Source organism: Arvicola amphibius, chromosome 1 (genome assembly GCF_903992535.2).
Source record: "Arvicola amphibius chromosome 1, mArvAmp1.2, whole genome shotgun sequence".
In the NCBI taxonomy this organism is placed as follows: domain Eukaryota; kingdom Metazoa; phylum Chordata; class Mammalia; order Rodentia; family Cricetidae; genus Arvicola; species Arvicola amphibius.
The window spans coordinates 151,027,693-151,048,112 of record NC_052047.1 but is presented as its reverse complement, the minus strand read 5'-3'; the positions used below and the strand labels follow the sequence as shown (position 1 = coordinate 151,048,112).

Sequence of the window (20,420 nt, the reverse complement as noted above, 5' to 3'; positions counted from 1 at the left end):
CAAAATAAGCAAACAAACAAATAAATAAAAAGATGTCCAGGAGTGATGGAGGAGAGTTATCTGTCTATGTTACTTTCATTGGTTAATTAATAAAGAAAACTGCCTTGGCCCTTTAAGAGAACAGAAAATTAGGTAGGCGGAGTAGACAGAACAGAATGCTGGGTAGCAGGAGTGGGGAGACGCTTTAGGCAGTCGCCATATGCAGTAGCCATGCTTCTCCTCTCCGAGATGGATGCAGGTTAAGATCTCTCCTGGTAAGCCACCCCTTGTGGTGCTATATAAATTACTAAATATGGGTTAAAACAAGATATGAGAATCAACCAATAAGAAGCTACAGAAACGGGCCAGGGGCCAGGCAGTATTTAAATAAATACAGTTTCCGTGTAATTATTTTGGGTAAAGCTAGCCAGGTGGCGGGAAGCAGCCCCGCTGTTCCCTTTTACACAGGAGAATTCTACCTTGGGGACAATAATAGGGTATTGGGTCTTCTCAGGTAACTTGGGTGGGGAGGTGGTTTGTCTGGACTCCTTGTGTAGGACTGGGGACATAGCTCAAAGGCAAATCAATGTTATTTTGGCTTCAGTCCCCAATACTAGAAAGAAAAAAAAAAAGCAAGAAAATTCCAGAGCCTGGGAGGAAGGTGGTACAAGGGACGTGGTGGTTGTATTGGGACAGGAAGAGCAAACTACGACAGGGATACAGGGAAGGAGAGGGGAAAAGTGAAACGGCAGAAAGCGGGCACAGCCTTAATTGCCTCCCTCCAGGTTTACAGGTGGACCCCTGCCTTGTCCTCAGGTGTTCTCTCTATTCACCCCCACCTTAGCTCCCTCTCCCGGGCCAGTCCTCAGATGCTAGGTGACCACCAGCAACACATTTTTTTGGTGTCCAGGTAAGGAACCAGTTGCAGATTCATTCATCTTCCTACAGTCTCTTGGTGTCTTTAAATAATATTAAAAATAGAATTTCTGGCTGGGTCTTGGTGACACACGCCTTTAATCTTAGCACTCAGGAATCAGAGGCAGGTGGATCTCTAAATTCAAGATCAGTCTGGTCTACAGAGCAAGTTCCTTAGAAACCCTGTCTTGAAAAACCAATCAATCAATCAATCAATCAATCAATCAATCAATAAATAAATATAAAAATATAGAATTCCTAGCCAGCTGGTGGTGGCACACACCTTTAATCAGCACTTGAGACAAAAGGCAGATAGATATTTGTGAGTTTGAAGCCAGCCTTGTCTACAAAGACCCCAGACAGCAAGAGCTACACAGAGAAACCCTGTCTTGAAAAATCAAAACCAAACCAAAACAACCCCCACAAACCAGACTTCCTGATCCTCTCCACCCTGCCCCACCCCAAGAAGGGGTGGATCTTGATGCTTCCCTTACACCCCATATCCACTTTGCCAACAAATCCTCCACCTCTGCCTTCAATGCTCCTGGCCTTCTCCCTCTTGGGTATCGTGGGACACAGACTCACCCCTTGATTACAGTACTGACTTTCACCTCCTTTTCAAATCAGCAGCCCAGTGAGCTTCTGAACACCTAAGCCAGCTGGGTGACTCCTCCATTCAAACTTTCCAGCAGTATTCTAAGTCTTCAAGTCTTTGCAAGTCTGTGCGCTTCGAAGGAAACACTTCTTGCCTTCCTGCACCCGTGTTGTATTATCCTCCTGCGGGTTCCATCCCGTACTATGCTTAATACTAGGAGTGCCAACCAATAGTGTTTCCACTTGAAGGTAGCTCGGAGGTAAGATGTCTTGAATTCTTTGACAATCTCCATCTCCTTGCCTAGAATGCCCTGCTCCCAAGTAGCCTCATGACTTGCTCTTTTTGTTTTATCTAAACAGGTTTTTCTATTGGCCCTAGCTGTTCTGGAACTCAATTTGTTGACCAGGCTGGCCTCGAATTCAGAGATCCACCAGCCTCTCCTGAGTGCTGGGATTAAAGGCCTGCACCATAACTCCCAGTTATGACTTGCTCCCTTAATCCCTAAAGATTTTAACTCAATTACCACCTCATGTTGCCCTCCCTAAGAATCCTACTCATAACTATAAACTTTATCCTTCCTGACCTGCTTTATTTCCCTTCATGGAAAATAATTTATTTCCCTTCATGGTCACATAATGTAATTAGTTTATTATCTCCTTTCTAGAAAATACCAGCAGTGTCATTCATGTTTGGTACTATTTCCTTTCTTACCTTTTTATATTTTGATATTTTATTTATATGTATCCCTATGCACCACGTGCAGGGAATGTTCGTGAAGACCAGAAGAGGGCATCAGATCCCACAAGGCAACTGTGAGCCAACATGATGGGGGCTGGGAAGTGAAGCCGGGTCTTCTGGAAGAGCAGTCAGTGGTCTTAACCGCTGAGCCATCTGTTCCTTCTCTTTTTCTTTCTTTTTTTAAAGATTTATTTATTAAGTATACAATGTACTGCTGGCAAGGAGGTTGTGAGCCACCATGTGGTTGCTGGGAATTGAACTCAGGACCTCTGGAAGAGCAGCCAGTGCTCTTACCCTCTGAGCTATCTTTCCAGCCCTATCTGTTCCTTCTCTTACCTTCTCATCTCTTTTTTCCTTTCTGAGGACAGAGTTTCACTAAGTAGCTCTGGCAGGCCTGAAACTTGTTATAGAGACCAATACTGCCTCGAACTTCCAGGGTCCCACTTTCCTGTCTCCGCAGTGCTGGGGTCACAGGTGAGAGCTACCACCCCTGCCTTGGCGTTGTTTCCCTTGCTGCCCAGAACAGTGTCTTCGGTGCAGTAGGCACTCACTGAATTTTGCCAGGACTACAACTTCTCTGAACAATAAACGTAGGATTAAAATCTGAAAAATTCATTAAGTCTGGAGAGCTGGCTCTCTAATTTTGTGTGTCAGTGAAGACTCTGGAGCGGGGGTTGTCGCTCAGGTTCAGAACTCACCTAGCCCTAGATTTGATCTTCTCAGTACGGGCAAGCGGCGAGGGGAAGGGAGGACACCCCAAACCAAGCAAAATAAAAATCACAAGAAAGCTAAACCTCTGAATGGCGCCTACCCTAGATTCCAGGGTTAGTCCCAGGGGTTTACAAACTGCCCTGTCTCCCCAGGTGATTCCCATGCAAGGTCATGCGGAGGTCACACCCCCAGGTGTTTGCATAGCCTGAAATGAATACTACCCAGGACACCTGAGGTCTTTTAACAGCAGCCTTTTAAACAACACTTACACGGCAGTTGCACGCCCGTTTTCTCTCTAAACAGCGAAGTTTAAGACTGCAGTAACTTCTATGTCCCTGGGTTCAACACAGTGTAGGTGCACATTAATGCTGTGTGAACAAATGTGAGCAGGACGGATAGCAGTGGTTAGAAAAGGCACGCAATGCCGAGGGTCAGCTTCTAGAAGGCCAGAACGCCTCCCAAGACTTAGCGGTGCCCGCGCGCCCGCCAAGGCGGCCCTCGCCACCGCCCACCGAGCCTCTCCGAGGCGCGCAGCTCCAAGCCTGCGCGCTCTCCTGCTCCGCGTGGTCGTTTCCATAGCTACGGACGCGCACTGCTGAAGGGGCGGGGCCGGCGAGTAAGCGTCATTCCTAGCGCGACGCTCCGCCGCGCCTCCCGCCTTTCTCAGGCCCTCCGCGCGCACGGCGACCGCTCCACCTGCGCGCCTTCGCGCTCGCCGCCCGGCTCTATCCGGTTCTGCGCCGGCGCGGAGCCCGCTAGGACGCGCGGGGAATTGGTGTGACGCATGCGCAGTGCGTGGCCCGCCGCTCCGCTGTAGCTAGCCTGCTGCCGTTGCCGCCTCCCTACCGGCAAGTGCGAGAAGGAGGAGCCGAGGGTCGTCGCCGCCGCAACCATGGGGGTAAGTGAGGCTGGAGAAGTAATGGGAAGTACACAGCTGCCCTTCATCCTCCGCGTCCTTATTGTTTCGTGAATCCCCCTCACGTGACCCCCGACCCCCACTTGACCGGAGTCCCCTGTTGTAAGGGTCCCCGGGTTGAGCCTGGCCTAGGAATCCTCTTGGAGTTCCCTTCTCCCGCTCCACTCCGCGCCCCGCGCCCCTCGCGCCCCTTCCTGCCTTTCTGACCTCCTGGTGGGCCTCCCCACTCCCGAGCCCCCTTCCGTCCCTGTGGTTAGTCCCTTGCTCCTTGAGGTTATCCATCATCTGGCTGTCACAGTTCCAACGTTTTTCTGCAACCCGGACTTGTAGGAAACTGAGGCGGGGAGGCGAGAAGGCGCACGGCCAAGGTCACACTGACAATGGCTTGGGCGCTGGACCCCATCCCCCGTTTCCTTCGGAGCCCCAGTGCAATCTGCTTCCCGCTGCTCAAGCCTCAGCCCAGTCTGTTGCGCTATACTTTTGGGTCGTCGTTACCAGCTTCCTCCTGCTCCTGATAAAATATAGTCCTCCTTCCCACAGAGGTCTGTCCGTTCAGCCCCTGACTGCAGTAAAGTGGGTCTCAGAAGGTTCGATTGTTCTTAGTCACGCTACAGGTGACTTGCTTGGGTGGGGTGTGTGTGCTGATGAGCAGGGAGGATGGAGCCACTGGTGATGGCCCCAGGCAGGATGCATAGGAACCACCTGTTAAGCGTTGGCAGTGAGAAGATGCTTTTCCATGTCCATTCCTGGAATGTGCAGATAGATCTAGGACTGGGCAAAAGCATTGTCTTGTGTTTGAGGGTCACCCTCCTAAAAATGTAACTGGCCTGGCCCTTCCTGAGCATGGCTTATTAGGGTTCGTGTGGGGTTTGCAACACCCTTAGGGAGTCCTGACTTTGGAACCAGATGATCCAGTGACAGCCCCATCTTCGTGGCTAGCGGCTTGACCCGCCAGTGATGAAGCCCTTCTTAATTTTGTTCTCCTCGTCTGTGTGAGGCACAGGACCTCCCTCTTAGGATAGTGCTGAAGACTAAACAAGGTAATGGGTGTAAATAGCCCACTAGGTGCCGTATAAGCAGTGGCTGCTACTTTGCTTGTATTCTCAGACTCACTTTAAGGATCATAAATGGTGCTATTTTTATCTCATTGGGTTTGTCCTCAGTGACAGCTAACCTAGTTTGTTTTTTTTTTTCTTCCTTTTTTTGCAAACAAATCAGCTTGTTAGAAGAAAATTAGTCTGTGTCAAAAAACTTTTTGGGGACCCATGTCAAAACAAGCCGGGGGGGGGGGTCTGGAGTTATATAGCTCTGCAGTAGAGTATGTGCTTAGCATATGTAAGGCCCTGAGTTCAATCTCCAGCATCCAAAAAAGAAAAAAACAAAAACTCCCAAAGCATTTGTCATAGTTCAGGCAGTTTACTGTTGTTTACCTAATATGAAGAAAATCAAGCTTAGAGACCTTGGCATATTTAGCTTAGATTTAATAAGCGATCCTAGGCCCCAGCTGTTGTTGAACAAACTAAATAAAGTCCAATTTTCTAGTATTACTCTGTAACTCTGCCCAGGACCAGCCATTGCAGACAGCCCTCAGCAAGGAGGGTAGCATGCCGCAGGTGCTCTAGTCCTTGTCGGGGCCCTGAAGTAGCAGGCCCAGATGTGCTGCCGGCTTTGCTTCCTTTGGGTCCCGCTCTATTGCTCTTACTTTGGAGATGCTTCTCACCATAGCTCCCTTCAGAGTGTCTCCTGGCCTTTTAGGCCGTAGAGACTTGAATTACCTTCCCTGATTCTGATGGGACTCTTCTTATGCTCATCAGGCCCCACCCTCATGCCCTACTGCAGGGCTGGAAGTTGTAGTCTCCACCCATTCCCAGCGAGGTAGTACCCTGCTTTACCCCAGGCTGAGTGAAAGGGGCAGCAAGTGAAACACCTCTCCAAGATTGTTTCTTTCCTCTTAGAGACAGGGTTTTTCTGTGTATCTTGGTTGTCTTGGTATGCACTCTGTAGACCAGGCTGACCTCGAACTCAGAGGTCCTCCTGCTTTTGCCTCCTGAGTGCGGGGATTAAAGACGTGTGCCACCACCACCCGCTTCTCCTAGGTTCTTGTATACCAACTACTACTCATAGGGTTTGAGTTATACATTAGATCTCTCTCCCGTTGCCAAAACTAGCTGGATAGAAGCATTGACACTGAAATCTAAATGATGTCAAATCTCTTCTGGAAGCAGCCACTTGTGTTTTGTTTGTTGTTTTTTTTTTTTTTTTTTCCTATTTTTCCTTGTGATTCCTGGGCCTCTTAGAACTGTGTAGAGTTATTGCTTTAACAGGAAGTAAAGGGAGATCAGATGTGCAGCTACCCAGTGAAAGCAGTATTCACACAACACTAACATGAGCCACATGTGATATCATGGAAGGGACGTATACTTTACAGCTCAAGCCTAAATTTGAATCTTGGGTGTCCTATTTTTGAGCACTGGATGCACACACTGGTAAGTAAAGTAGATCCACCCCTGACTGGTTGCCTGGTGGAGCCCAGTCCAAGGCAGGTTTAAGACCTCTCAGAACTTCTGGGCTCTATGGCTTGAATTAGTAGCTTCTCCAAGCCTTGGGTTTCTTGTCCCAGCTGAGCTGTCCAACACGTCCTCTTTAGAAAAGCAGTGGCAGAGGGTGAGGGATCTTTAGCTATTCTGTAGAGTGCCTGCCTAGCATGTGTGAAGCTAGCACCATATAAACTGGATGAACTGACAGAAGCCCGTAATTCTAGCACTCAGGAAGTAGAGGCAGGAGGAACAGGAATTCAAGGTCAACCTTAGCTACATAAATAGCAAGTTAGGGTCCAATCTGGGCTATAGGAGATCCTGTCCCTATCCCCACCTTCCCCCCCCCAAAAAAAAAGCACCAAGTAGAGTGTCCCAACACTAGTGAATTTCTGTAAACAGACCATCTACAGCTGGAGATGTGTATAGCTCAGTGTCATCCAGCTCCTTGCCATGAATGAATTTGGCAGTAGCACAGGTATAGCCAAAAAGAATTTCTATCCAATGCATAGTACCATTTTATCTGTATAGCAGCCCCGTTTTATGGTTGAGGAAACTGAGGTTTTGACAAATTGAGTAACTTGCCAAAAGGGTTTTAAGTAACATGCCTAAAGTCACAGCTATTAAGTAAAAGAGCTGAGAATCAAATCCAGGTCTCTTGACTCAAAATCCCACACTCTTTTTATTATATAAAGCTCCCTTGGGAAAGACACTTAACCACAATGAGCTTTACTGTTCTGTGCTTATTTCCCATTTTAATTAGCCAAGTTTTCCCTCGTCCCTGCAGGACAGCTTTACCTCCACAAGGCTGTAGTGAAGCTAATTGGAACAGTGGGAGACCACTCTAACTGGTGCTTGCTGGGGTTGAGGGGAGCCCCTGCCTGTGTGGCCTAGCCTGCTTCAGCCGGCCTCCACCCCTCTCTCTGTGCTGGCAGCCAAGTGCTTATGGGCTGTTTTCAGTATCTCAGTCTCCGTGGTGGCAGCCTTGGGCCTCAGTTTGGGGGTTGCCTGGCTCACCAGCCTGCATAACAAGTCTTCTGAACTGTGTTCAGAAATGTGATGCTGTGGAGGGAACCCAGGTATCATGCTTTTGGGGGCCTGACAGTCACACTGCCTTCCAGCACCTTTCCTCCCGCCCCGCTGTTATGTGACAGTCCAACAGTTTGACAGTCTGTCTGCTTGGCAGGTTGGAGAAGGGGGCTTCTATCTCCTGTGAAGATGAAGTGAGGTTGCACCCCAGTCTCCCCGGAGATGTTCAAATGGTCATTCAAGGGTGGTAGGTGGGGTGCAGCCTGGTCTGGTTGATGGAAAGCTCGTGTTCTTAATACTCCATCAGGAAGCTGTGGAGACTTTGATCTGTCATTTTCCTTTCCCTGCTTCTGCCTTTGGGCTGAGGTCGGGTGTGGGGCGGCACTGTGGAAACTGATCTCCAGGTAGACAGGCATCAAGAAAGGAGTTGCTGAGTGGTTGCCTGAGAGCACTTGTGGCATCCAGCTTTATCTCTGCAGTGTATGAGAAGGTCTTTGTTTGGTGACTGAGTGGCAGTCTAGCTGCTTCTGCCCCTGGGAGACAGGCGACCTGCTGCACAAGCACTGCATCTGTGGCTGACCCCTGAGGTTATCTTCATTTGGCCGCTTTGCTGCCTGGGGAGCTGTGCATGAGTCATACTCCCTTGAGCCTCAGTTTCTGTGTGTGTGTGTGTGTTTCTTTTTCTTTCTTCTTATTTTGAGACAGGGTTTTACTGTATAACAGCCCTAGCTGTCCTAGAACTCACTCTATAGACCAGGCTGGCCTCAACTCACAGATCCGCCTGCCTCTGCCTCCTGAGTGCTGGGATTAAAGGCATGCGCCACCACCACCCGGCTTTAGCCTCAGTTTCTTCATGTGTAAAGGTAATTGATGGTTTCCACTTTGAGCCTTGACTCATGTATTCTGTGAAAGTGTTTTGTTAACCAATTTCAGTGTTGTCCTGAAGCCCAGATTCCCAGAGGAGAAATGAATGCTGGAAACCTATCTGGGAGAGGGGCCACTCTGTTCCCTTCTGTGTCTCTGTGAAGACAGCCTCGGGGTGGGAGTGTGTAGCTAAATGTTAGATCACTGGCCTGGTACGCACAAGGCCCTGAGTTCCATTCCCAGCACCACAGAAACAAAATCCTGCTCTACTCTCTGTATGTGCCTTTCTTGGGGGAGGTTAAACATGGGAGCTAGCCTGGTTCCTGGCATAGTGCTTAAGAGTAGTAGTAGATGCTGCTGGCACTTTGCCTGTCAGAAGAATCTTGTGAGTTCTGTGTGTAATTCTTTTACCTTCTGGTTGCTGAGGCAGGAGTTAAGCAATGTTGTTCTTTAGAAATCCAGGCTGAAGTTATGCTTTGGAACTTACTTACCCAGCTGTTTAGCAGCTGGTTTTCAATTCATGTGAATATGAATTGTTCGGTGCTATGTCCTAGGGCCAGGCAGTGCCACGGTCACATTGGCATTGATGCTCTTTGACCTCCTTCCAGTGAGCTGTAGAGAGGTAGGGCTGGAGTCAGGAGATACGGGCTGTCATTGAACACCTTTCTGTAGCCGTAGTCACGACAGCACCAGGCAGGTGTTGGAAGCATTACTCTCAGACCAGAGCATGAGGCTCTTTTGTTGTAGGATCTGGCAGGGAAAGAGGAACAAGCACTTTTGATGAGAAACTGGGGACATGGTTCACACCTGTAATCCTAGACTTGGGAGGCTGAGGCAGGACGATTACAGTTGAGTTGGAGGCCTGCCTGAGCTACAGTATTGAGACCACCATCTTCCCCTGCCCTCCCCATCCCCCAGTGGAGGAGGTATTTTTGAGAGAGCCCCACATTAGTCTTCGGATAAGGTCTGGTCAAGATGCAGGTAGGGACTTGTCTTTGCCTGTCCATGCTGTCATGCCCCTGCAGCTTGGTCTTGCTGACGATGTGGCACCTCTGCCCTGAGATGAACCCATGAGGCTCTCAGTCCAGCCTTGTCATCAACAGGTGCATGCTGTCCCTGCCACTCGTTGGCCTCCGTTGGGCAGATCTTCTGGGAGTGGCTCTGTACTGTGTCATGAAGCCAGTGTGCCTTGGCCTTCATGTGCATATGATCCTGATTCCATGGGACTGTGTCTCTCAAAGTCAGAAGACATAAAGAGGCCACCTCAGATCCCAGAATGTTTCCCTAAGTGTTCCTGAAAGTGAGTGTTTCCTCTGTAGGAAAATGCACCATGCTGGGCCAGCAGGCTGCCCCATGGCCAGCACTCCAAGCATCACAGCTGGAGGAGTGCTCTTCCTCAAGAACCCTGCCTCTCCTTGACCTCAGGACCATGAGTGAACACTGTTCTCCGCTGGGCCACACACCCAGGTTTCCTGTTGCAGGGCCAAGTGAATGGTGCAAGGCCCCTTGGATTCCTCTGAGGTGCTAGTCACAGTCCTTCTAGTGGTGGTATTTTCTTTGTTGCAGAGAAAGTCGAGCAAAGCCAAGGAGAAGAAGCAGAAGCGGTTGGAGGAGCGAGCGGCCATGGATGCTGTCTGTGCCAAAGTGGATGCTGCCAACAGGGTGACTCTCCTTTTCAATTCCTCCCTCAACTTCAGCTTTTTTTTTTTGACTTCTGGGCGCCACCCAGTGGCAGATCTGGGCATCGTACACACAGGCCTATGCCCAGGCAGAGTTGGCTCAGGTGCAGAGGAAAGTGTGAAGAGGCTACAGGACGTCCTGATATGGGACTTGGGGAGATTTTCTGCTACTTTGCTTTTGGGTGAGGAAATCTCCCTCATGAGACATGGCACATGGTATTCTTAACATTTCCTTCTTTCAGAGGTTACTGCCTACCCATGAGTGCTGTAAACTCTGCTTTACCCAAGGCTTCAGCGGCCTGGCCCCTGGTGCTGAAGTCAGGAGCAGCAGCTGTGAATCATCTCTTGGGCCTGGGAGCTTTCAGGCTGAGCCTAAGGGCTTGGCCTTGGTGGCCTTCCTGCCTCATGCTATATTTTTTTTTTTTATTTTTTTTATTTTTTTGGTTTTTCGAGACAGGGTTTCTCTGCAGCTTTTTTTTAGAGCCTGTCCTGGAACTAGCTCTTGTAGACCAGGCTGGCCTCGAACTCACAGAGATCTGCCTGCCTCTGCCTCCCGAGTGCTGGGATTAAAGGCGTGCGCCACCACCGCCCGGCTTGCCTCATGCTATATTATTTCACATTGTCTTTTTCCAAATTTTGTGGGGTAGGGTGAGGGTTGTGTGCACATGAGTGTGGGTGTCCATGGGGGTGGGCAGAGGCTTTAAAGTCCCCTGGAGCTGGTGTTACGGGAAGTTGTAAGCTGTCCTATGTGGGTGTTAGGGAATGAACTCAGGTCCTCTGGAAGTGCAGTAAGTACTCTTAACCCCCAAGCCATCTCTCCAGCCTATTATGTCACTTTTTATTAATCTCCATCATGGTAAACAGCTGTGCTTCTGAACGGATACCCTTCAAGGCTGTGCTTTCCATCTGGGGTGATGGACAGGCTGTAGTTAGTTGGCAGTCTTGTTCCTGAAGTACTCGAGCAGATCAGTCACCTCTTTCTTGGAATTCCTACACGGGGTCAGGCATTATGCCACAGGCCAGTCGTGTTCGTTCCCTCCTACCACGTAAAGCTGACATGGTCCCACACCTTCTTACTAGTGCCTTCGTTCATCTTTGTGTACTCTTTCTCTCCACAGCTTGGAGACCCTCTGGAGGCGTTCCCAGTCTTCAAGAAATATGACCGCAATGGGTGAGTTGTGCTAGCTTTCCTAATGATTGTCTCCTGGGGGTTCTTGGGCGTTCACTCCCCCAGAGTCTTGCATGTTTTTCTCCATTATGAAAAAGCAACAACTGGCTGGTTCTTCCTATTGATACAGTCTCCCAGTTAAGGTGATGCAGGAATTGCTAGGTATGCAAAGACTGTGTATGATTGAGGTTGCACAACTAAGAACTGATAGCCCGCCCCAGTCCCCCCCAGACAGGGTTTCTCTGTAGCTTTGGAACCTGTTCTGGAACTAGCTCTTGTAGACCAAGCTAACCTCAAACTCACAGAGATCTGCCTGCCTCTGCCTCCCGAGTGCTGGGATTAAAGGCGTGTGCCACTACAACAGAATATTGTCAGTTTTTGAGTTTTCCTGGCACTGAGAATTAAACTCATAGCCTTGAGTGTACTAGATGATCACTCTGTGCAGGAGCCATATTCCCAGCCCTCTGATTGACCTTTTAAGGACTTATAATTTTTTTTTAAAAAATTTATTTATTTATTATGTATACAACATTCCTTCCCTGTATGCTTACATGCCAGAAGAGGGCACCAGATCTCATTATAGATGGTTGTGAGCCACCATGTGGTTGCTGGGAATTGAACTCAGGATCTCTAGAAGAGCAGTCAGTGCTCTTAACCTCTGAGCCATCTCTCCAGCCCCGGACTTATAATTTTCTATGTTCAAAGAATCAGATAAAGCCATGCTGTGGTGGCACATGTTAATGTTTCTCTCTCTCTCTCTCTCTCTCTCTCTCTCTCTCTCTCTCTCTCTCTCTCTCTCTCTCTTTGTTTTTTTTTTCAAGACAGGGTTTCTCTGTAGCTTTGGAGCCTGTCCTGGAGCTAGCTCTTATAGACCAGGCTAGCCTTAAACTCAAAGAAATTCACCTGCCTCTGCCTCCTGAGTACTGGAATTAAAGGCGTGCGCCACCACTGCCTGGCGCAAGTGATTTTTAACAGCAAGCCATTACTCCAGCCACTCTCCCCCATTTTTTTCCCTTAAAATCTTGAGTTTTCAGATTGGTTCCTTTCAGTCTTATTGGAATGAAGGACCTTAATGCCTATAGTAGTGGTTTATACCCCGTTCCACATGTCAGTCCCCATTGGGTGTCACAAGGAAGAGGCAGGTAGGACTGGACTGAGGGAGAGGTATTGAGCTGTAGTCTTCTTGAAAGCCCAAGTCACCCGGCTGCTCTGCAGGGATGGCAGTTAGCTAAAGCCCTGGTCCTGTGAGCCCAGTGAGAGGAGGAGCAGAGGTACAGTTAGCAGGACAGGTGCTCACAAACAGCCGGGGAGTAGAGTGTTTCTGGTAAGTACTAGAAGCTGCAGAGACTGGGCGGGTAGGGGAGAGAGAGGCAGCTAAGAAGGAGAGCAGCTGACAGAGTGAGCCTGATAAAGACTCTACAGGTGAGGCTGGAAATAGGCCTGTGATGACTGTTGTTAATCCTACATCTGGAAAATTTGGCTTTTCCTGTAGGGTGCCTGAGAGTGGCATGCCTCCCTGGCAGACATTAAAGGAGGAACAGCAGTGTCCTGGTGAGAACCCTAGCCCTGATGTCTCCCTGTCCACTTCTCAGGTTGAATATCTCCATTGAATGTAAGCGAGTGTCTGGATTGGAGCCAGCTACTGTGGATTGGGCCTTTGACCTCACCAAAACCAATATGCAGACAATGTAAGCATGGCCTCACTGAGGGCAGCCTGCATCCCAGTGGCTTTCTTCCAAGGTTCCCTGTCCTGATTGCCCCAACTCCAACTCCTCAGGTATGAGCAAAGTGAATGGGGCTGGAAGGACCGAGAGAAACGGGAGGAAATGACTGATGACCGAGCCTGGTACCTCATTGCTTGGGAAAACAGTTCCATTCCAGTTGCCTTTTCTCACTTCCGATTTGATGTGGAGTGCGGGGATGAAGTCCTGTACTGGTAGGAACTGAGGCTTAACTTGGGTAAAGGGAGGAGACCAGGTAGTAGAGCCCACCGAGTCTGGACAGCAGGCTCCTCTGGAGTGGGACCCTCTCCTTGGCACGGTCCTGTGCATGCCTCTGCTTTCTTTGTTAGCTATGAAGTGCAGTTGGAGAGCAAGGTGCGGCGGAAAGGCCTGGGGAAGTTCCTCATTCAGATCCTGCAGCTCATGGCCAACAGGTAAGGGCTGCTGCGGGGAAAGAGCTGCATCAAGGGGGCCACTGATCTCGGGCGGTCTCGGAGGAAAAATGTGTCTAGACCTGTCAGAAAGCCGGCCCTGCTTTATTACGCCTCTAGGTTAGAGGGCAAGTGGGACAGATCCCTGACACTGGGGTACTCTGGCCAACCTGCAGTGTGGGAGGGACTCGGTGCCAAGGGGGCCAAGACCTCTGCAGTCTGAGGAGGGACTGGAGGACTCCTTTTGGGGCAAAATGTAAGGAAGAGAGAGAGGAGACCTGACCTTAGTCTCTGTTCTGTATTGATTGATTGATTCGCTTTGTTGTTGTTGTTGAGTTTTATCTGGGTAGCCCTGGCTGTCACGGGTCTCACTCTGTAGTCCAGGCTGGCCTGGAACTCGGAGAGCCACTTGCCTCTGCCTCCCAAGTACTGGGATTAAAGACATGCACTAACGCTGAGTTACAGCTTGTTTTTTACTTTTATGAGTGTATGGGTGTTTTTTCCTGTGTGTTTGTATATGTACCATGTTTGTACTTGGTACCTTTTGAAGGCCCAAAGAGGGCATCAGATTCCTTGGACCTAGGGTTACAGATGGCTATGCACCACCATGTCAGTGCTAAAGATTAAATCACAGGTCTTCTGCAAGAGGTTAGGTCTTCCTAACCTCTGAGACATTTCTCCAAACCTTGTGTTTTTGTTTTGTTTTGTTTTAAAATAAGATATGTCTTGGGGGCTAAAGAGATAGCTCAGCTGTTAAGAGCACTGGCTGTTCTTCCAGAGGTCCTGAGTTCAATTCCCAGCAACCATATGGTGGTTTACAACCATGTCTAGTGGGATCTGATGCCCTCTTGTGGCATAAAGGCATACATATGGATAGAGCACTCTTACGTTAAAAAAAATGTGTATGTGTATTTTGTTTTTATTTTACATATTTTTATGTGTATGTACATGCCTGCCATGTGAGTATAGTGCCTGGAGAAGCCAGAAGGGTGTGGGATACTCTAGATCTTGAGTTTCAGGTAGGTAGGTGTGAGCCACCCTGTGGCTGAGAAATGAACTCCAGTCCTCTGGAAGAACAGTATTCTTCACTGCTAAGCCATCTCTCTAGACCCTTGATTCAGTTTCTAAAAGGTGTTCACTCTGCTCCCTTCCAGCACACAGATGAAGAAGGTGATGCTAACTGTCTTTAAACACAACCATGGCGCCTATCAGTTCTTCCGAGAGGCACTTCAGTAAGGAGCGCGGCTCTGGCGTGGTCCTTCTGGGTGGTTAGGGTGCTCCCTCTGCTGGTCCCAGGTGCCTGCTTGTCCTCATCCTGATCCTGTTAGTGTCTGTGGGGATTGGGGTTCGTGAGATGGTGTGCCAGTGCTCTCTGACTTGGTCCTTTTGCCTCATTCCAAGGGTCTCAGAACTGCTGCAGAATTCTCGGCTCATAAGCAAAACCAGCTGCCAACCCTTTCCTCCTGTCTGTCTTGTAGGTTTGAAATCGATGACTCTTCCCCCAGCATGTCTGGTTGCTGTGGGGAGGACTGTTCTTACGAGATCCTGAGCCGGAGGACCAAGTTTGGGGATAGTCAGCATTCTCACACAGGCGGGCACTGTGGTGGCTGCTGTCACTGAGCTCCCAGAACCATTTGCAAGTGAAGTCACTCTCCTTAGGCCTGTCCTCTTCCCTGGTCTTAAGCCACTTGCCAGGTACCCCCAGAACTGTGGGTGCCTTAGCCCTGCATAAGCCAGGCATACCCTGAGAGCACAGAACCCTGGGGAGCAGTGACCCCAGTTGCCTTTCCACCCCTCCTGGAAAAGCAGAGTGCCAGGAGGGAACACAGGGAGAGGGTGCTGTGAAAAGGGTGACAGGTTGGCCACTGAGCCCATCCTTGTGCAGTGGCTGCCTCCTTGCTTAGCTCTTGGCACCCTAAATGGAAGGTTCCCACTTGTCTGCAGCTGAATTCCTGACAGGGCCCCACACCATGCCCCATATGGACAGATGGAATGTTTAGCCCCACCTTTGTGAAAGACCTGGAGTCTGCTGGTCGCAAGGAAGGATTGGATGCAGATCTGGGCACACAACAGCCCTTGGACTCTTTTACTCTGGGGACCAAGTGCTCTCCTGGAGACCATGTAGCTCTTTGATGTCAAGATGCAGGGGTTTGTGCTGTGTTCTTATAGATCCCCAGGGTGGAGTCTCGGGACCAGCCAACTTCAGGAGGAGATTATGTCTCCATCACTGTCACTAAGGCAGAGAAGACCAGGAAGAGCTGCCAATCTTTTACGTGTTTGACCTAGGGATGCCACATCTCTGGGCCTTTTGAATTTTGCTGCATTTCTCATGATCTTGACTCAGCCTTTTTACTCAAGAAGGAAACCACAGTCCCGCCTGTTCACACACCTCTCTCTTCAGCCCAGATACCTCTGTTCTTAGTCTCAAGAAAAGTAACAGCAGGGAACCCCTCTTCTTCCCCAGAAGGACCCTTCCTGGTATAGTTAATACCGTTTTCTCCTACTCTTGGTGCTGATTGCTCTCTGAAGGTGGGGTCACACCCCCCACCCTCCCTGTCTGAGGAGCCCCAGCCAGCAGCAGGCCTCTTTGCCTGTTCTCCCCAGCCCCATCCCTCACTGCCTCAGTGAGGCACTGTGCCACTGTCCTGGCCCACTTGGATACTCAGGAATGCTTTTCAGTGGCTCACCACTGCTTTCTGTCATTGGTGTCATCGTACAGTGGCAGGCCAGAGCCAGGAGAAGGCCTTCCTCTTCAGAGGATGAAGAAGAGTGTAGGCTTAGAACTTGAACTCATCCTGATCTCTGGGTTATGTTCTTCCAAGGAAGCAAAACCAAATCTTCATCTAGGAAAACACACTTGCCGCTTCCCCAATGCCATCCCTGAGTTTTGCCTTGAGGCATGGCAAAGAGCTTGCCTTTGTGCAGTTGCTCTGAGACCCTTCCTGACCTCAGAGTCTGCTCAGCTCACCCCCTGCCTGACTCTGGCTGTCTGTCCTGGCAGGTCTCCCCAGAGCAGTCACCTCTCAGATCCTTGTTTGCATGGTAGCCTGGGCATGGAGGGTCTGTCCTCTGTGAGCGCCCTGTGCTGTTCTTAGCCCTGTCAGCCTTGCCTTGGAGAGGGCATTGGAGCTTTACACTGGAATAGATCTACCTTTGCCTGGCCTGCTAGCTTCTGGGGACTATCCCCTGGTGAGAGTTGAAGCTGCCCAGTTGGGATTGGTAGGCTCCTTCCAAGAATCATGAAACAGGAACATGCTTGGAAGAGTTAACTCCCTGATCCTCATCTGTCTTAGATCATGAATTTTTGATGCCTCACACTTAGGGGGACCAAAAGGAACCCCCAGTATAAATCCCATGTGAGGTGAGGTGAGTGTCTTGTCTCCAGTCACTGGACACCTGGCACCAGGGCGCTTGTGCTGAGTGCCTGCCCTGCTCCTCACCCTCTGCAGACCACATCCCAAAGGACCCTGCAGGGTCTCTCACTGGACCAGAGGGACGGTGGCCAAGACCAGCAGATCTGTGGGTGTTGAGTCCAATGGTTTATCAGGCATACATCTTCCACCCTCATGATTTTGAGAAACAGAAGGTCTAGCCTGCTGTACCAGGCTCTTTTGTTTTTTTGTTTGGGACATGTTAAAAATGTTTTAAGGTTTTTGTTAGTGAGCCTGTCCCTTTTCAGGTTATTTTTGTTGCTGTTAAATGTGTGTGGTTCTTTTTAACTTTCTGGAGGTTTTTTTTGTTTGTGTTTTAGAGGAAAGTTGGAAGATAAGTTTCTTGTTTTATGTATTTCTTCTTAGCAGCTTCTTATCACTGGAATCAAAGAGGGAAAATGTCTCCTTTTGTATCAGTTTTATTTGTATGTCATTAATAAAAGACACTTTGTTCAGATGCTGGGATGATGTCCAGATGCTGGGTGCCATGGGCAGTGGGTTTTACGCATTGCTTTTGGGAGGCACATGGGTTGTGCTGGCCCCACCCCCTTTCTGAGAAGGAAGCTGTGGGTAAGTGGAGCCCAAGTGTATGTATTTGTGCCATTTCCCAGAAGTTGGGTGAGGTCAGGGATGTTCAGAATGCTGTCTGCTTGGCATCCTGGAGTAGGCCCTGAGCCAGGCTCTGACTGGGCATCAACACCCAGCCATGAATTCAGTCCCCTGTGTGAGTGGAAGGATGAGCTTTGTCCCTGTGTTTACTACAGTACTCAAGAGTAATCCTCATCAAAGTCTTCAGTGAGGACTCTGAAGTCTCTTCACAGAGAAAGAGGCCCAAAGGAAGGGTTAGCTCTGCCAGACCTCTGCAGCATGTCTGGGAGAGTTTACAGCTGCTTCCCTAGGCTGGGCTCCTGCCTGACACAGGCTCAGAGGCAGGAAGTGGTCCTGGGAACTGGAGTTCAGAAATTCCTGTGGACTGAGGAGGGACCGTCTTCACCGTACTCTTGGTCAGGTGTGGTGGTAGGTGAAGGACAAGACACTGAGGTCCCTGGCAGATGAGGATACTGGGTACACCTGGACACCAGGGGAAGGATACGGCAGGGTTCCGTCCACAATGAAGAGAACCGTAGTGCCAGCCCTGTGGTTCCTCTCAAAGCTGGGAGCATTGTTCCATATGAGGATGGGGATTTGATCACCATTACAGGCCTGAAGGGGTTAACTGTCAGGGTCCCCTGATTCCAAGTCCCAGATGGCTACACCAGCATCTTGAGGCTTTTTGGATCCTAGGGTGCCAGGCCAGACAGCTGTGCCTGCAGGGGCAAAAGCAGACGCAGTTGACTCCCCTGCACTGACACCTCATTGCTCCACCTGATTGATAGCCATGTCCAGCCACTTTAGGATTCCTGGTGACAGCTGTGCCCCAGGAAGAGCAAACACCTCCAGGACCCTAGAGTCGCTGCCCCTCCCCCTCTCCCCCACCCCCGCCCTCTTTGTCTGCCCAGGTTCCTAGACCAGCTCTTTTCTAACAGTAAGCCAAGCCCTGTCCTCCACTTCCTGGGTTTGACCAGGATATATTGGGTATATCCTGAAACTATCCTGGTGTCTCCTGCTGTCACCAGCTAGGGAGTCAGTTTCCTGTGGATGTAGGAAGGTCCAATTTCCCTCACCCTCAGTGAGAGTCACAGTCTAAAGACACCAGTGCAGGCCCTTTCCGCCAGCCTCCTGCAGGCAGCCTTTGGGTTCGGTGTGTACCATTCAACATGCTGAGGAGAATCCAAGCTAAGAGAAAGAGTTCTAAGTCAGGTACTTGGGGAGGTGGCTGAGGGCAGGGACAGTAAAGGCACTTTTCCATGACACTGGCCTCAGCATCTCCTGGGCCCAAGCCTTTCATAAACAAGGACACCTGGTGGCTGGGCGGTGGTGGCACACGCCCTTAATCCCAGCACTGGGAAGGCAGAGGCAGGCAGATCTGTGAATTCGAGGCCAGCCTGGTCTATAAGAGCTAGTTCCAGGGCAGACACCAAAGCTACACAGAGAAACCCTGTCTCGAAAAAACAGAAAAAGAAGAAGAAAGGACATCTATTGTTTCACCAGACTGTCCAGTGGTATCTTGAGCCAGCTGAATCTGCCTCTCGTCATTCTGGTCAGTATCAGAAATGGAGACCATGAAGCATATATCAGAGCTAGGGACCAGCTCCCCTGCCCATCCTCGAGGCCTGGCATTTCTTCTTAGTGTCCTGTATAGGGATGGGGGAGCCATAGCAACAACTAGGGCCCTTTAACCTGAAGCAGGATCTCAGTTGGGCCTTTTAGCCCTCACCACAGTGGGAAGCCCATAGTCAGCTGGTGGACAATCAGGTGAGGAATAGTGCTCCTTATCCTCGGAGGTGGCTCAAGGTGTGGAGTACTAGCAGGTGTGATAGCTTAAGTGAGAGTTGTCCTCATAGACTCAGAAGTTTGAATACTTGGTTCCCAGTTGGTGGTGCTGTTTGGGTACATTTAGGTGTGACCATGTTGGAGGAGTGTGTCATAGAGGGCAGGCACAGGCACCATTCCCACTGCTGACTTTTTTGTTTGTTTTTGTTTTTTTGTTTGTTTTTCGAGACAGGGTTTCTCTGTAGCTTTGGAGCCTGTCCTGGAACTCCCTCTGTAAACCAGGCTGACCTCGAACTTACAGAGACCAGCCTGCCTCTGCCTCCCGAGTGTTGGGATTAAAGGCCTGCGCCACCACCGCCCAGTGCCTGGCTCTCTTTGTGTATTGGGATCAAGACATAAGCTCTCAATTTCTTGCTCCAGTCACCATGCCTGCTGCCTGCCACCTCTATCCCACCATCATGGCTTTTAGCCCTCTGGAACAATAAACCCAAATAAGCTCAATCTTAAATTACCTTGGTCATGGTGTTTTAGCACAGCTAGTAGGGTCTCTTTAGCTGGACATGGTTCATGTCTAAAATCCCAGCACTCAGGGAGGCTGAAGCAGGAAGACTAACACAAGTCTGAGACCAGCCTTGGCTACACAGTGAGTCCCACACCAGTCAGGGCTGCGAGAGTGAGATCCTGTATTAAACAAATAACAATAACCAACAATGAAAAGGCCTAATGTGGTGTATATTCCAGCAATTGGGTGGCACAGGCAGAAGGATTGCTGGAAATTGGATATCAGCTTAGTTCACATAGCAAATATCAGGCCAGCCAGGCCCACATAAGAACTTGTCTCAAAAACCAACAAAAAAAAAGCAGCCAGGTGTGGTGATGTACACCTTCAATCTCAGGGATGCAGAAACAGATCTTTAGTTCAAGGCCAGCCTGGTCTACAAAACGAGATCCAGGATGGCTAGGGCTGTTAACACACAGAAACCCTGTCTCAAGCCGGGCGGTGGTGGTGCACGCCTTTAATCCCAGCACTCGGGAGGCAGAGGCAGGCGGATCTCTGTGAGTTCGAGGCCAGCCTGGTCTACAAGAGCTAGTTCCAGGACAGGCTCTAAAAAAGCTACAGAGAAACCCTGTCTCGAAAAACCAAAAAAAAAAAAAAAAAAAAAAGAAACCCTGTCTCAAAAAACAAAACAAAACAAAAAAACTAAAACCAAAGTCCCTATTTGGTTGGAAACGATATGGTCGAGGATGATCTTGAATCGGGTTCTCCTGACTCTGCGTTCCAAATGCAGGGATTACAGAGCTGGGCCACCAACTCAGTTGTCTGTGTAGAGCTGGG

General features: G+C 49.7%; 1 protein-coding gene across 1 annotated transcript; it reads left to right on the top strand.

Annotated features, from left to right (window-relative positions):
* Window positions 1–3,609: 3,609 nt before the first annotated feature.
* Naa40 (N-alpha-acetyltransferase 40, NatD catalytic subunit) lies at window positions 3,610–17,168 on the top strand. The gene is made up of 8 exons (XM_038333057.1): window positions 3,610–3,836; window positions 9,848–9,943; window positions 11,079–11,131; window positions 12,721–12,816; window positions 12,906–13,064; window positions 13,200–13,283; window positions 14,435–14,512; window positions 14,759–17,168. Exons 1-8 carry the CDS (start codon window positions 3,831–3,833, stop codon window positions 14,898–14,900), a joined length of 714 nt encoding a protein of 237 aa, XP_038188985.1. The 5' UTR covers window positions 3,610–3,830; the 3' UTR covers window positions 14,901–17,168.
* The last annotated feature ends 3,252 nt before the right edge of the window (window positions 17,169–20,420 follow it).

What these genes read in the sequence shown, in the direction of transcription:
- Naa40 (XM_038333057.1), top strand. An exon ending in GGGGATGAAGTCCTGTACTG is followed by an intron (nt 13,065 to 13,199) that starts GTAGGAACTGAG and finishes TTTCTTTGTTAG; the next exon opens with CTATGAAGTGCAGTTGGAGA. An exon ending in TTCTTCCGAGAGGCACTTCA is followed by an intron (nt 14,513 to 14,758) that starts GTAAGGAGCGCG and finishes TCTGTCTTGTAG; the next exon opens with GTTTGAAATCGATGACTCTT.